The sequence below is a fragment of the Glycine soja genome, chromosome 12 (genome assembly GCF_004193775.1).
Source record: "Glycine soja cultivar W05 chromosome 12, ASM419377v2, whole genome shotgun sequence".
Classification (NCBI taxonomy): Eukaryota; Viridiplantae; Streptophyta; class Magnoliopsida; order Fabales; family Fabaceae; genus Glycine; species Glycine soja.
In genome coordinates this window covers 9,795,721-9,811,931 of record NC_041013.1, presented here as the reverse complement: position 1 = coordinate 9,811,931, position 16,211 = coordinate 9,795,721, and the positions used below count along the sequence as shown (strand labels likewise).

Here is a 16,211-nt window from a genome sequence, read left to right as displayed (position 1 = left end):
ATCCATAAAAAAGAGTTTATAGTAACTCTTAATTAACTAAGCTAGACTAGTTAATTAGATAAAATATCTGCCTTCAACCATATGAAATTAATCCAAATATAGGTAGAATAAATAATATATATGAATTAAAAACATTCCTTTTATACTATCATGATCACAAATCATTATACACAATATTATTAATTTTTATGAAACTGATAGTATAAGTTTTTTTATTCTCACAACACACCTATTAAATTTATATAGTTAAATAAAAGAAATGTTACTAATTTGAACTATTCACCTGATATTAGTTATTACCTTCCCTCAAAATACGTATTGCAATTATTTTTTATAGGTGGAGTGCTTTTTAAATATTTTTATATGAAATTTTAATTACAATTAAAGTTTTCCTTTAATAATTTGCCTAATAAAAATTAACATTAAATGATGGCACTAATTATCAATGTAATTTTTCAGCTTATATTTTAAAATAACAAAAAAACAAAAATATCACCCCAACATTTTATTCTTTCCAAAATTGACACATAAACCACCATAATTTTTCAAAAGATCAATAGCATCTTCATATTCCCCCACCCACATTTGTATATTTATGTATCATGTTTGTTTAGACTAGAGAGGCTACAGTTCACCAGCATAAAGTCTGGGGCAAATCAATCATCCACAGCAACAGTTGCATGAAAGTAAAACATCAACTATCCACAGATCAATTACATTTGTAGATGTCTATCTAAAAATTATAGAGCTGATGCAAAAGTATAATTTAAGTACCACCAATCATTGACTCAATCGCATCTAAACACCACAAACATGCTACCTAAATAGAACAAAGAAATGCTTTCACAACATCTATTTAGAGCACTTTTACTAAGTCACTAAACCACATTTGATATATCAGTGGCCAAGGAATTCAATTTCTGAACATACAAATTGGAGAATATTAAAGACACAACCAAAAAAATAAAAAGAAATATTTTACACAGAATCTACCACTTCAACCTGCTGTCTGGCCAGGTATCTTTCTCTTCTTTCTTTCTACATAAAAAAAATGAATGTGAATGAGACAAAATGAATTGAGGCAATGTAATTCCAACATAAGCTAGACCAAAATGAGAGAAAAAAACATGATTAATATGTCTGACCCATTCATCTATAACAAGTCCTTCCCCAGCTACTCGAGGACCTGTCTCCTCTGGGGGCTTCTTTCTTGCTTCCAATGCAGCCTCAGCCTCAGCTAGCAGCCGTTTAAGCTTATCCAAAGCCTTTAAGAAACCATGTTTCAAATTGGAGAAGATAATTAGTACCAACAGTTTATTTCACAAACAGTATGAATGAGGTGTAACACATTTACTGGTAATTGATTCTTATTACTACTCATAATCTAGGATCTGCAGCCTACTATGTAAAACTGAGTTTTTGCTCGCGACATTTTTAGACATATAAGTGATATATCTACTAATAATAAATGATTTAGTAACCAAATTTAGTGATGGAAATGTTATTCTCTTGCTAATTTTGTAATCACTAGACTTTAGTAATGGATTATTTAAAATTTATGTTTGAATTTTTCCATCACTAATTTTAATTTTTCTAATTATTAGTCTTACAGGGCAAGGGTGTTCAGGGTCCAGAAAAATGACACGCAAAATTTGCTCCACAGCTACATGATCCCTTTGCTCATCAAACTGCATGATGGATCACATGACACAACTATGATCAGTGTTTAAAAGCATTACGGATGAAGTATGAAGAGTGATGCCAGACACCATGCAAAAGGGACATTAATACATTACCAGTTCTGGTACATAGTCCATTTCGCCTTTCACTTTTAAGCTCATGATTTTAAACTTAACCCTGCTTTTCTGATCAATTGGTTTCTCATTGTTCTCTGGTGGCTCCACAAACTTAAACACTGCCAAATGCATGACAATTGTTAGAGGATTCCCCAACTTGCAAGCATTCACCTATTTTTTGTTTAACACTAGTTTAGAAGGATTAATTACCAGTTGCAATTATACTTTCACCAGGTGCAAGAATACCACCCGGAGGGCGCATATAACAACTCTTGGGTGCAGTTGTTTGAAACTAAGTCAAAAGAAAACAAAACTATTAGTAGTAGCCTCAACGGAGGATAAATAGAGCAAGCAACAAGACGATATAATTATTTCACTAAATTCAATACACAACAATAGAAGTACTTATACTATAAAATAAAAGCAGTGACACCAAATATGAAGATAATCATGTTCAAAATGTTACACTTTCTATCTATCCTAATATCATCTAATTATAGCAAAATTTCAGAAGAGTTTGAATCTGTTTTAAACTTTTAATGAAACCCCCTATTTGTTAAGAAATATTGTAGTTTCTCTTAAGAAATGTTTCTCCAATCTTGCCACAGTTAGAGAAGCAGTCCAGCTAAGACACTTTTCTGACCTCATATTTCTACATTGTAGAAAGTTGAACACGGCTAAATGTTTCCAAAGAATGTCAACACACATTGACAATTAGTGTCGGCAACATTCTAAATTTCCAACACGGCCAAACTAAATAAGCACAATTAGTCTCCAATTTTATCTTATGTGTAAGATAGAAAAAGTTACTAGTCAAATACCACTTTCTGAATCCAACAACATAAGAATAAAACAACAGTAGCCATATGCACCGCACCTTGAAAGCGACATGAGACTTGCAAGTGTTTTTAATTGCGATGGCGCTCCTAACTTGTTTACCAGGTTCATCTTCAAAACAAAGTCACACATCATATCAGACAAGAGACAAAACCAACATCCAATGCAAACTCCACACCACACCCATGTTCTTCCTAGCCACTACAGCAAAACATACACAAAAAAATAAGGTTAAACTATTAATTTAGTCCTTATAGTTATCCTTGTTTTAGTCCCAACATACTTTTTTGTAGGGGTTTATCACAGCTAGAATGTTTTTGTAATGATTTGACACTAGTAGAAATTCTTCTCTGGTCTTTAGCACCAGAGACCAAAACTTTTAACTTTTATCCTGTGTAGTGATTAAAGCTTCTAAAACTTAAAAATGGAGACAACTATAGGTACCAAATGAATAATTAACCAAAAACTAAACTCACAAATGGGCACATTAGTCATGACCAATCCACTCACAAGCAATCAAATGAAAACGAGATAAACAACCACACTTTGAATAGGATAATGTAACAAAAACACAAAACAGAAACTGATGCTAAAAACAAAAAAGGATTAATAATGAGAGACATACAAGGAAAGTAGAGCTTGTTGGGAGGATCAAGACGGAGCCTTCTCCTTGTGGGCAGAAGAGACTTGGCCACAGAAGAAACAGTGGTGGAAGGTTGATGGGTGGATCTATCAAGAGACTGAAGAATCTGGCTCTGATGGTGAACGCTATGATGCATAGAAAAAGTTGTTGTTGAAGAAGTTGAAGAAGCATGAGTTGTTTGCCAAAATGGCATGCTGCAAAAGCTCCAACCTTTCCCAACAGAACCCGTTTTGTCACTCTCCACCGCCATTCTTCGCCGGAAAATGGGACTTCCGGCAACTGGGTTGCTAGATTGGTGCCAAAGTTTGAAGCTTTTGTTTTGTTTTGTGGGTGAAGATGGATTTTGGCACTAGTGTTGTATCAGATCAGATACCCTACTTGGGTTGTCTTTGCTTATGAAAGCTCTTTATCGTAGTTTGCCTCAGCAGCAAAACGAAGATTGAACGTGACCTTTCGTTGTTTGTGACTTGCAACTTTTTCATGTTTTGTCCAAAACGGTGGGTTCTTAGTACCTTTATGATAGAGGTAATTTGGCAGCACAGGGAAATTGGGCAAAATTTTTATAATTATCGAAATAATAGTAACATTTTTCGTAGAATTTAATTAGAATCAACTGTTTATGTTGGGAGTGTTACTATGCACCCAAAAAATAATATTAGGACTGTTTCCAAATTAGATTGAATCAAGGAAAACTCATGTTCCAATCATTTTAATTTTCTTAATTTATCCTTCGACTTAGTTTGGATTAAAAATTGAATCTATCTCAGTCCAGTCTATTTTAAAAGAATTTGAGTTAGTTGTTAGTTTTACTCTTACTTTTGTATTTATTCGAGGAAAATATTAAAATAAAAAAAATACCACGTATCTTATCTATAAGTCATTATATCACTAATAGTAGTGTAATTCTTTAAATACTACATACTATTAAAAATAAATTTATAGAACTTAAAAATTATTTATATACCTATTCTCAAATAGTTACTAAAAAATATCTATGATTAAAAACACTTTTCATTAATATGCGTAAATTATGTGATAATTTTATAAATACACAAAAATTAAGCATGAGTAATATGATAAATTTATATTAGATTAGATTTGATGTATTTTTAAAATCAAATAAGAAATTTAATCCAATAGAAAACTTTGATTTACTCAATCTTATGTTTGTTTGATTTTCAATTTATTCTATTTTTCTTTTTATTGATTTTTCAATTTTTATGGATTGGATTTTCTTATAAAGAATTATATGAATTGGGTTGATTTATGGATACTCCTAATTTGTAGTATCATTCAAGGTTGAGTTTAATAGAAATGTTAGTTTCTCACACCTAACTAATTAAAGTTTGAATTTTTGTTAATAGAAGTGCCCACATCTAATAAATGATTGTACTTCAACAAGATTATCTCAAAATAAATAAAATCATGTGAATAACCAAGAAAATGTTGTCAAACATAACAAAAAATTTATAAAGTCATACTTGAAATAATTTATTTTTGGTTCGATGATGGAAATATGTTAATAACCTTAAATATTACTTGATTTTTATATTTCAATTTATACTTTTATCATGAATATAATAAATTTTTAAATATTTTACAATTTATAATTTTTATATTTATATAATTATGTATTGAATAAACAACCATAGAATGTAGAAGTATTTGCTAGTTATTGAATGCCGTCTAATCTCCTATTTCTGAATATCGGAATTTTGGGTATAGCATTTCACTTTCCATGAAAATTTCCTTTAAACTCTTTATAAAAAATAAAATGATATTTTTTATCCCCATTTCCCATTTCCCATTCCTAAACACTTCTTGAAGGACTCGGATTTGAGTGATGTGTTTTCTGTATTTGATATATGCTTTCGAGGTCCAACTATGTGTGGGATCATTTGCAGTTGGTTGGACTCTACCCTCTGTGCAATCATTTGCAACTTCTTTTTGAGATTTCGCTTAAGATTTGCCATTCCCACCTTTTCATTTCCCAGGTAATTACTGAATTTGTATCCCAAAGTATGTTAGTAAAATATATTAATTATTGACAATTTGGGATATATTATTATACATCTTAAGAAAACAAGTATTATTTGAGAATCTTTGTTTTCTTTTTTTATTCGCTTTCGAATCTGGGTTACCCAAATTGATCTGTTATTGTCCACAAAATGATTCATCAATTGCAACAACAAAGTTGTATCCACATGTTTTTGGTTATTATTATTATTATTATTATTTTGATTTTCCATTCTCTATTTTGCTAATTGTGCACGTAACTCAATTGGTAAACAGTAACATAGAAAAGGTTGCTTGTTTTATGGTTTGGACCCTTTTAGCAAAAATCAATTGAGATAAGAACAAAAACAAAATCAGCGTCGATAATCGACTTGGCTTGAAATCTAAACCACAAAAGGTGAACAAATAAGGGGAAAATAGAAAAAGCATTGGATATATGCTTTTACCAAATTGACATCTCATTCTTCTTTTCTTATCCCTTGATTTGATAGAATCGCACTGTGCTTGTAAAGAATAGATAGATAGATGAAGGGTTTCCTTAGGCTTAGAGACTATTTCAAAATGCCATGATAAGCTATGATGTTAGAACATTACAAGTTGGTGGTGTCATTAAGAATGACAACACGGGAAAACAAACTGGTCCTACATGGGGAAACAAACTGGTTCTCCCATGTTGCCCTCTTGCACAACGGCATCTTTATCTCATGTTCAAGATTTTTTTTTTTAATTATGAGTCTTTGGTTTTCCGAAGAAATTATAAACTATTTTTATAAGTTTTGATCTTTTAAATGAATCATAAGACTAATTATTGATCTGAAATTTAGTTAAATTTAAAAAAAAAATTGTTCTTATCTGAATATGTATTATGTGAGAATCTAACAAGTTATTTCCTACAAACTGGACGTGGATTGTTAGTTTAGTTACACACATTATGTTTTTTTTTTCTAAATATATAAAATTCATTATCGATTGGTAATTATTTCAAGCTCTACCAATAATCTGGCAGGGAATAATCCAACAGTCTTTGCAATAGAAAAAGTTACTTTTCTCTTCTACATGTTCATGTTGGGATACATATGTAGGCAAAAAGTAATGTTCAGTTCTTTTAATTTATTTTTATATGATTTTTTAAATTTGAAAACTAATAAAATAAATCGTCTCAATATATAACTTAATAACTTTTTGAATTTTGTGGAGCACTAAACAATGATGACATTCATATGTTAGAAATAAATATGTATGGTAAACATTTAATCCATTATGTTATCAATTTTAGTAAAGAATTATTCTTTATTTTATTATCTTATTTATTATTTTATTAAATTGTTAATTCGATAAGTCTTTGATTAAAATTAAAAACTTGTTATCATAGTAGAGATTATGATAATGAGAAATAAGTATTTTATAATTTTAATCTAAATTGTTCTTGATCTTAAAATTATTGTGAATAAGACATCATTAATTCGGATAGATCAATATATATGTATTAGTCTTTATTGGATAAAGATTAATATATCTCATTTATTAAATTGCATATATAGATTATGTATATGTGGATGTTATCATTGAGCTGATTCAATTAAGAATTTTTAATAGTTAATATTACCTTGATATGTAAATACGAAGTTCTTAAGAAGAAATATAATAACTTTTTTTGACCTCATATTATCATAGCAATTAACAAGTTATTTGTCATATTTTAATTTTGGACACTTAATGCCTTAGGGTACTAGTTGAATGAATATTGATTATGATTAAATACTTGTAGAATTAATGATTAATCAAGAAGAAATCCATCAACTCTACGTAATGAGTTTGAGCTCTATGATAAAATTAAGACCTTAGGCAGAACAATTGAATGAAAGAAGAAGAGAGTTTCTTAAGTTATTCATTGATTAGATGTGTTCACTTATAAGAGTTTGACAATAATACTATATTCTAGAGTTAACATTTAGCTATAAATGATGGAAGAAAATATTATATTATTCTTTTATTGGTTCTTAAAGGTAAAAGATGTCACTTCATGTTATACGGACGTTAATGAGTACGGCTAAATGTCTACCTTGATTAGTAAATTAGTTATGATTAATTTACTACTATTTAGTATTGAACTTATGGGGTTACACACGAATTAGTGTTTCAATCTTTACAAAAGAAAATAATTTATTTGATAATTCAATTAGAGAATTCAATTTAATCAAATAAATATTTTAGTGGAATATTATCATATTTTTTGCTAGCACCAAGAATATAATTAATATAAAAAGGGGAGTATTATTTTATAAATGTGAAAGTTATCCATAAAATAAGAATAATATTTTATTACTACATATCAGGAATGTGATTACTTATCGTAATTAGTTATGTGATTAATTGTGAATTATCTACACAAATTTATTTTTCTCTATTTATTATTATTGTATATTTTGAATGCAAAATAGATCCTAACAAGTGTTAGGAATACTTCTATCTAACTATCTAGTATAAGAGCCATGGGTCTTGTGTTTAAAATTATAATGTGAAATGTGTTTTTCTTCTAAAAGTGAATATGTTTTTGTTCGGTGCCATCAAACATATTGCAATTGTTGTGAAAAAATATGTGTTTCATTGAATATGAAACATGCATAGATGTATAGTCATTATATTAGATTGTTAGATATATAATATATCTTGTTTTTGGAAAGAACCGTGTGTGTGCTCTTTTTTTGTTACAAAACCTTTTATTGACTTCATTGTGAATAATAAAAAAATGTGTGTTTATTAAATTGTATTGCAATGGTTGCATAATTGTTTTTTGAGATCGAAATCGTAAATGCATATATTATGATATAAGCTTGTTGAAATATCTTTGACTTGATTTGTTAAATCTAAAACCTATATTCAATTGTTGGATTATGCTTAATGAGTTTTGTATATTTGACATGTGAATCAAGATTCTAATATATACTTTAGATTATTATTATTATATTATATCTAGTATAAGATATGGTGATTGCAATGAAGTAAAAATAATATATGTTGATCACCATATGATATTGGATTTGGTGTACATGTGATGTATTGAGATATATATTTGTTTATTTTATATTGGATATAGTTGTAGATTATTTTTTTTCCACATATTGAAAGGTTATACAAATATAGATTAAATATGTGAATTATAAGATGTTAAAGTAATTTTTATTAGATGTAACATGTTTTGAATAGATTTGAAGATGAAAACTATTGTCTTTAACATTACTATATAAATTGATGACTTTGTTATAATTGAGTATATCAAATGTTAAAATCATAAAAGTGTGTCCAATTAAATGTTAATGAATTCATTCATTTTAAGTGAAATTATATTTTGTATAATTTATAAAATGATTAGGCTCGACATTTTTCATTGTGAAGTTGTTCACAAAATATACATTTATATATTATGATATATTTGTTTAGATATTTAGAAATTTTGAAATTAATATCTCATGCTTTTTTACGTGAATATTTATTAAATATCTAGGGAGATATATAAATTGATCTATAATTCATTGTTGATATTGATTTGTGAAATATCACATATATTGATGTGTCAATTTTGATTGGTGATTTTTTTTCATGATTTTTATTCTATTATATGATTGTAATATATGAAAATATATTGTAGCATATAATCTAGAGGATTGCACCAAAATTTTGATTATTGTGATAAAAGTCAATAATATATGACATTATGTCCATGATATATTTTTCTATTTATATACTTTTGCATAGAGATATTTGACTTACATATTAGATTGTTATATTATATTGATAATATATATATTATTACATTATTATATACATATAATATATATTGGATATATTATATGATTGTAATATATAGAGATATATTGTAATACATAATTTATAGGATTGTGTCAAGATTTTGATTATTAAGATAAAAGTTAATAATATGTGATATTATATATCTTTTTGATTTTTTTTCCCGATATGAAAATATTTGATTTATTGGTTAGAAACAAAAAGGATTTTGTTTTTAATATGTTAATAGTTGGCAAATAGGAAAAAAAATTATTTTAAAGTTAAATATGTTAATAACTCGTAGATAGAAACAACAATGAATTTTGTTTTCAAATTTAAACATTAGATAGAAACAAGAGAGAATACATGTGAGTTTTTTCCAAATGGTTAGTAAAAGAAGTTTTTTAAGTGCGCTGTAAAAAGAGCATTGCCACTTGAAAAACATACAATTATCTTTTTTCTTGTTATTCTCTCAAAATGGAAGCATAAAAAATTTTTAAGTTTTTTTTCTTTCCGCATGTCAAAGAAGTTGACAACAAAAGTTAATTCAATTCGAAACCACTAACATAGAAATAAGATTTCAAATTAAAATGATTTAATTCAAGTTGTATCTTGTCAATGACTATAAAAATATTATTTTAGGAGCAAAATTTTATATTATACAATTTGTTTTATATATTAAATTGTTTAATACCAAAGAACTTGTGGTTTTTTTTAAAAAAATTTGGAGCATATGATGCAAATTGTTTTGATTTATTTTATTACAAGGAATGACTTGACTAACAAGAGACTTGTAATTTGAAAATAAATTGAAGCATGTGATGAAAAATATTTCTATTATAAGGAACGACCTGACAACTAGGAGACTTGTAGCTTAAAATAAAAGCATATGGTGCAAGTTTTTTATTTAATTAATAATAAGGAACGACTTGACAATCAGAGACTTATAATTAATTAATATAGCATGAGATGTGAATTTTGAAAATATTTTTATATTAAACATCTGGACTATCCGGGGAGTATAAAATTTAATTTGTAGATACCAATAAGATTGATCAGACAATTAGATACTTATTTGGTATGATTATTTTTCAAAGTGTATGTGATACATCATGTCTTAGAAAAATATGTGATATATTTTGCTTTAAAATATGTGTGAGAAATGACTTGACAACCAAGTGACTCATTCATAGTTTTAAGGAATTTCCCACATAAAGAAATACTGAAACAAAATTGGTTGGGTCCAATTATGACGATTAATATCGTTACCTAAGAATTGTTCTCATGCATAAGATGCTTAATATACTAATTGACTATGAGAATCAAGTTACCTATGATCTTCTAGTAAGTTTATATGCATATATGCTTTAGAAGAAATAACTTATTTGTCAAATAAAGTTTCTACAAAACTAGTATCTACAACTCCATATGTGATATGAAAAGGGCTAGAATGAATCTCAAACACAACAAGACTTGGGATTGTCCCACTTACATTAAGAGATTGAGAATAGACAAACTTAAGGAAATATATGAGAGATGTAGATTTATTGGGTATCCTAAAGAAATTATGGGATATTGTTTAAACCAGCCTTTTGACCATAAAATGCTTATGGCAAGAGGAGTTATATTTTTTAGAAAGGAAATTCCTTGTAGGAGAAAATCATGGTAAAGAAATTGAGCTTGATGAAACTCAATTAACCAATGAAACAACTCAGGACTATGAGATGAAAACTGAGATAATTTTCTTTAATGTTCTAAAGTTACCACAAAGGTCATCACCTCTAATAATTGCGGTTCAAGAGCCAGCTATAGTTCAAGAGCAGGTTAATGAACCAATCTTAGAACCAATTCAACAACCTATGAACCCAATGCATGAGCCTTCTAGAAAATCTACCCGAGTGCACCATGCACCTGATAGATTAAACTTGATGGTCCTAGATGACACATCAAATGAGGTTTATCATGATGATGATGATCCAGGAAGCTATGAAGAGGCTATGCAAAGCTTGGATTGTAAGAAATGACAAGAAGCTATGGAATCCAAAATAGAATCAATGAAGATCAACAAAGTATGGACTTTAATTGAAGCTTCAAAGGATATAAAACCAATTGGTCGTAAATGGGTTTACAAGAAAAGGATTGGAGCACATTGGAAGGTTGAAACCTACAAAGCTTATCTTGTTGCCTAGGGATATTGTCAAAAGGAAGGTATAAATTATGACAAAAATTTTCTCCCATGGCAATGATCAAATCAATTCAGATTCTTTTTGTTGTAGTAGCATACTATGATCATGAAATATGAAATGAATGTGGAAAATGACTTCCCTTAACGAAGAGCTAAAAGAAGATGTGTATATGACACAACCTGAGGGACTCACATCCTTGTCTGATCATAATAAAGTCTACAAGTTTCAATGATTCATTTATGGATTGAAACAAGTGTGTAGAAGTTGAAACATTCATTTTAACAAGATAATTGAATGATTTAATCTTGTTAGCTATGAAGAAGAACATTGTGAGTACAAAAGTTTACTGGGAGCATTCCATTTATATGTAGATGACATATAAAATAATACACAATGCAAGGAAGAAAGATTTGACTACTAATATAATATCCTTGAAATATTTGGGAAAAACAACCTACATTTTAGAAATAAAGATTTATTGAGATAGATCTAGAAAGTTGCTTGGTGTCTCCCAATCTAAGTACATTAATATTATCCTAAAGAGATATAACATGAAAACTCTAAAAGTGACTATTTGCCAATAGGAATTGGAGTTACTCTCAATATGAAGGATTGTCCTAAAACTCATGAAGTGAAAGAATACATAACTAGAGTACTATATGCTAGCATAGTGGGAGCTATTGTATATGACATGATTTTTTGCATGTTCTAATATCATTTATGCATTAGGTGTAACAAGTTGATATCAAGAAAGTCTTGGTGGGGAGCATTGAAAATGGGTAAGACCATTCTTAAGAACTTAAGAAAAACTAAAGATTGTGCCTCATTATGGAGACTCAAAATTAAATCTAAAGTAGTTTAATGAGCATAAATTGGAATTAGTAATGAAATACATAGTGATTGGCTCTAGTGCAGGTGGGAGATTGTTGGGAATAAATATATATGTTGAAGATCCAATCCATCATATTATCAATTTTAGTAAATAATTGTTCTTTATTTTATTATCATATTTATTGTTTTATTAAATTGTTAATTTGACAAGTCCTTGATTAAAATTAGAGACTTGTTATCATGATAGAAATTATGATAATGAGAACACAAGTTCTTTATAATTTTAATCTAAATTGTTCTTGATAGTAAGATTATTGTGAATAAGACATCAATTATTCGGATAAATTAATATATATGTATTGGTATTTATTGGATAAAGATTAATATATCTCATTTATTAAATTGCATATACAGATGATGTATATGTGAATGCCATCATTGAACAGACTCAATTAAGAATTTTTAATAGTTAATATTATCTTGATATGTCAATACCAAGTTCTTAAGAAGAAATATAATAGTTTTTTTTTACCTAAGATTATCATAGCAATTAACAAGTTATTTGTTATATTTTAATTTCAGACACCTGATGCTTTAGGGCACTAGTTGAGTAAATATTAGATATGATTAAATACTTCTAGAATTAATGATTAATCAAGAAGGAATCTATCAACTCCAGGTAATGAGTTTGAACTCTATGGTAGAATTAAGACACCAGTCAGAACAATTGAATGAAAGAAGAAAAGAGTTTTAAGTCATTCATTGATTAAATGTGTTATCTTATTAGAGTTTGACAATAATATTATACTCTAGAGTTAAGATTTAGCTATAAATGATAAAAAAATATTACATTATTCTTCTATTGGTTCTTAAAGATAAAATATGTTATTTCATGCTATACGAACATTAATGAGTATTACTAAACGTCTATCTTGATTAGTAATTTAGTTATGATTAATTTATTACCGATTTAATATTGAAGCTATGGGATCACACACAAATGAGTGTTTCAATCTTTGTAAAATAAAATAATTTATTTGATAATTAAATTAAAGAATTTAATTTAATCTAATAAATATTTTACTGAAATATTTTGCTAGCATCAATAATATAATTAATATAAAAAAGGGAATATTATTTTATAAATTATAATTAATATAAAAAAAGGAATATTATTTTATAAATGCGAAAGTGATTCATAAAATAAAAATAATATTCTATTGTTACATACCAGGAATATAATTAATTATTGTAGTTAATCATGTGATTAATTATGAATTATGTTTATCTTATATTAGAAGCTTCTTAGAATAAAATATATGAGATAATTTTTAATTTTACAAAGATAAAGAGATATAAAATTATGTTAAATCTTTTCTTTTTGTAAAGTCTTTATATAAAATAATTTTGTTATTTTAAGGACGCACATACGACGACACAAATATTTTTTTTTCTTTTTTTATTATTATTATTATATATTTTGAAAGGAACACTATTATATAACTATCATCGTCATCAAATATACTTAAAATTATTTTAACTCATTATTTTCTTTGTAAGATGGGTTAGGGATCTTCAATCCAGCAAATTGTTCAGGCTTGAGAAAAAAGCCACGATAAAACAAAAGATGAGAGAGAGAGAAACACGGTGAGCATGGGGTGGACGGAGGTTAGGAGGAGGAAGAGGGGAGGTGGGAAATCACATTATGGGACATTAAACTCCACTGATCTTATTACCAGCTTCTATTTCACTAATTTCCCAACAAACTATCATGAACCAGATATGAAGAAAACATTCGCAAGGTGGGGCGTTGTGAAAGAGGTATTCATAGTTGTGAGCAAATTTAGTATCCATGATAATCCTGTAGATATTCCTACAGCCAAGTTTAACCATTGTTTAGACTTGGTTGGCGTTGGTTGTTAAGTTTTTAGCTCTTTGGAACTTTTGCGTGGAAGAGGGTTGGAGTGTGTGGTTTCTTTAGTGCATTATAGAATTTGTGTCAAGGTGGAAATTTGTTGAATTTTGTGATCTGAATCATGTTGGATTTTGTTGAAGAAATATTTAGAGAAAATAACTTAGTAAATTTATGATTGATAGGTATTTTTCCTAATTAGTGCATCAATACCAGATACTAATTAGTATATTAAATATATCATTTGATTGATATACTAATTATTTCCTCTGGTTTTATTACCTTTTATATATTCTGCAACACTTTTTTTTACACAATTGAGATTATAGTGAATTTTTTTTGTCCTCTCTGTGATTTTTTTCCTTCTTTGGTTTTCACCTAAATTCTTGATTTTCATTATTTTCGTATTTCTCCTTTTCTATTTTCCATTATTTCGTAACATGCACAAACCACAAACCGTATATGAACAAAAAATCCCAATGAATATGAAGTATAAATCTGAACTTGAAAAATAAAGCCGCAAAACTTCATAAAACATGTTCCTTTTTTATTACTAATATTGTATATTGCCATGTTCCTTTACTTGACTATATAAAGAGGCTAATTAATTCTACAATTTGTTTAGTGCTAATTAATTACATACTTGAAAATACATACATAATGAATTCTAATAAAGCCTAAAAAAATTCAGTTACCGTTCCTCTACAAGACTACCAATGACTACAAAAAGATTCCTGGTTCGAGACAAGACAGAGTCCCTTCACTCAACAAAAGCTTCAACAAATAAGTTGCAGATAATTTCAATATCAATAGGGACCCCAATAGCTCGAATACAATACACTATTGTATCAACTAATAGATATTGAAGTGCATGATGAATTCTATATAGCCATACCCTTCAATGTGATTGAATTGATCTTCCTCTACTTTAGTGTGAGCTATTGATTATTTAAATTGATAGAAGACAAAGGAAATAAGTGCTGCCTTCATCTTCTCCTCATTTTCCCCCTACTGAAATCAAACAAGTTTGAGGAAACAAATTTTAAAAAAAGAACTGATTTTCAACTCTCGTAGAAAGAATTAGGCATATGAAAGTGGGGGAAAAAACTAAAGAAGACAAATAAAATTTGGCAATTAATGCTCAACACTATCATTTATCAAAATTTACATAATGGTTGTCACATCAGTCAAGCAATCTTTCAGTACTATACAATGTGACCCCAGAAATCTCAACCCTCATCTTCCTTTGAGACTAAGCTTGATTTCCAGAAATTGAAACAGAAAGAATCTCTTTTTTATTGGCCGTATGGCATCGAGTTGGGACCCCAGCAGCTTAAGTACATGACCGTCCTCAAGGACTCCTCTGACGGTTTTTCCTTCTGATGTTATAGTGTTGTGGAAACCATAGTAGAAGAAGAGGAAGAAAGCTTGTTAGCCTGAGAGAATGAGCCAACATGGGTTTTGAGATGGTGTTGATCTAATCTTAAAGCATGGTTCCACCTGCATATGCCCTAGTCTTTCAAGGCCTCCACCACTCCAATGTTGGACATTTTAGTGTAATTGATCTCTTTATTATGTTAAAATAAGAGTGCACGCTTATTTTAATGTAATAACGAGATGTTCGGTTTAGGCAAATTTTGGAAGTTACATGGAAGTTACTAAAACTTCCATCAACGGTTGGAAGTTACATGGAAGTTACTAAAACTTCCATCAACGGCAGTTTTTAAAAAGAAATAACTTCCATCAACCGCCAAAAACCACCTGTTCTTTGATCATAAATAATCATTCTGGTTCAGAAAGCATAACGGTGTGACAAAACATACAAGACCAAAACAAAACTCTTGAATTATAATCTTCTGATTTTATCCGATTGAACAATTTTGGTTGAACCCCGAAATTTGATTCAATCTGAAAGTGTTATACACGACTTCAGATTTATCCAGTATCATCTCGATTTTCAAATTAACCAACAAAAGATTGAATCAAATCTTTCGAGATGACGAACGATAGTTCGAAGATGACAAGCAAGTTTGCAAAGTTGGACAAGTTTGAAGGGCAGAATTTCAGAAGATGACAGAAGAAGATGCACTTTCTCTTGACAACATTGAATGTGGTGTATGTGCTGAGTACACCGATGCCGGTGTATATGGAAGACGAAACTCTGGATCAAATAAGGAAACGTTCGAAATGGGAGAACGACGATT

At 28.7% G+C, this 16,211-nt stretch overlaps 1 protein-coding gene across 1 annotated transcript; it reads right to left on the bottom strand.

Annotated features, from left to right (window-relative positions):
• Positions 1-663: 663 nt before the first annotated feature.
• LOC114378395 (vesicle-associated protein 4-2-like) lies at positions 664-3,773 on the bottom strand. The gene is made up of 7 exons (XM_028336983.1): positions 3,259-3,773; positions 2,674-2,744; positions 2,007-2,088; positions 1,797-1,915; positions 1,611-1,688; positions 1,146-1,265; positions 664-1,038 (listed from the first exon to the last, which is right to left on the bottom strand). The coding sequence occupies exons 1-7, from the start codon at positions 3,524-3,526 to the stop codon at positions 979-981; spliced, it is 798 nt and encodes a 265-aa protein (XP_028192784.1). The 5' UTR covers positions 3,527-3,773; the 3' UTR covers positions 664-978.
• Between the last annotated feature and the right edge of the window lie 12,438 nt (positions 3,774-16,211).

What these genes read in the sequence shown, in the direction of transcription:
- LOC114378395 (XM_028336983.1), bottom strand. Translation starts at nt 3,526, where the DNA reads ATGGCGGTGGAGAGTGACAAAACGGGTTCTGTTGGGAAAGGTTGGAGC. An exon ending in ACCCTGAACACCCTTGCCCT is followed by an intron (nt 1,266 to 1,610) that starts GTAAGACTAATA and finishes GGTTTCTTAAAG; the next exon opens with GCTTTGGATAAGCTTAAACG. An exon ending in GACTTGTTATAGATGAATGG is followed by an intron (nt 1,039 to 1,145) that starts GTCAGACATATT and finishes TTTTTTATGTAG; the next exon opens with AAAGAAAGAAGAGAAAGATA.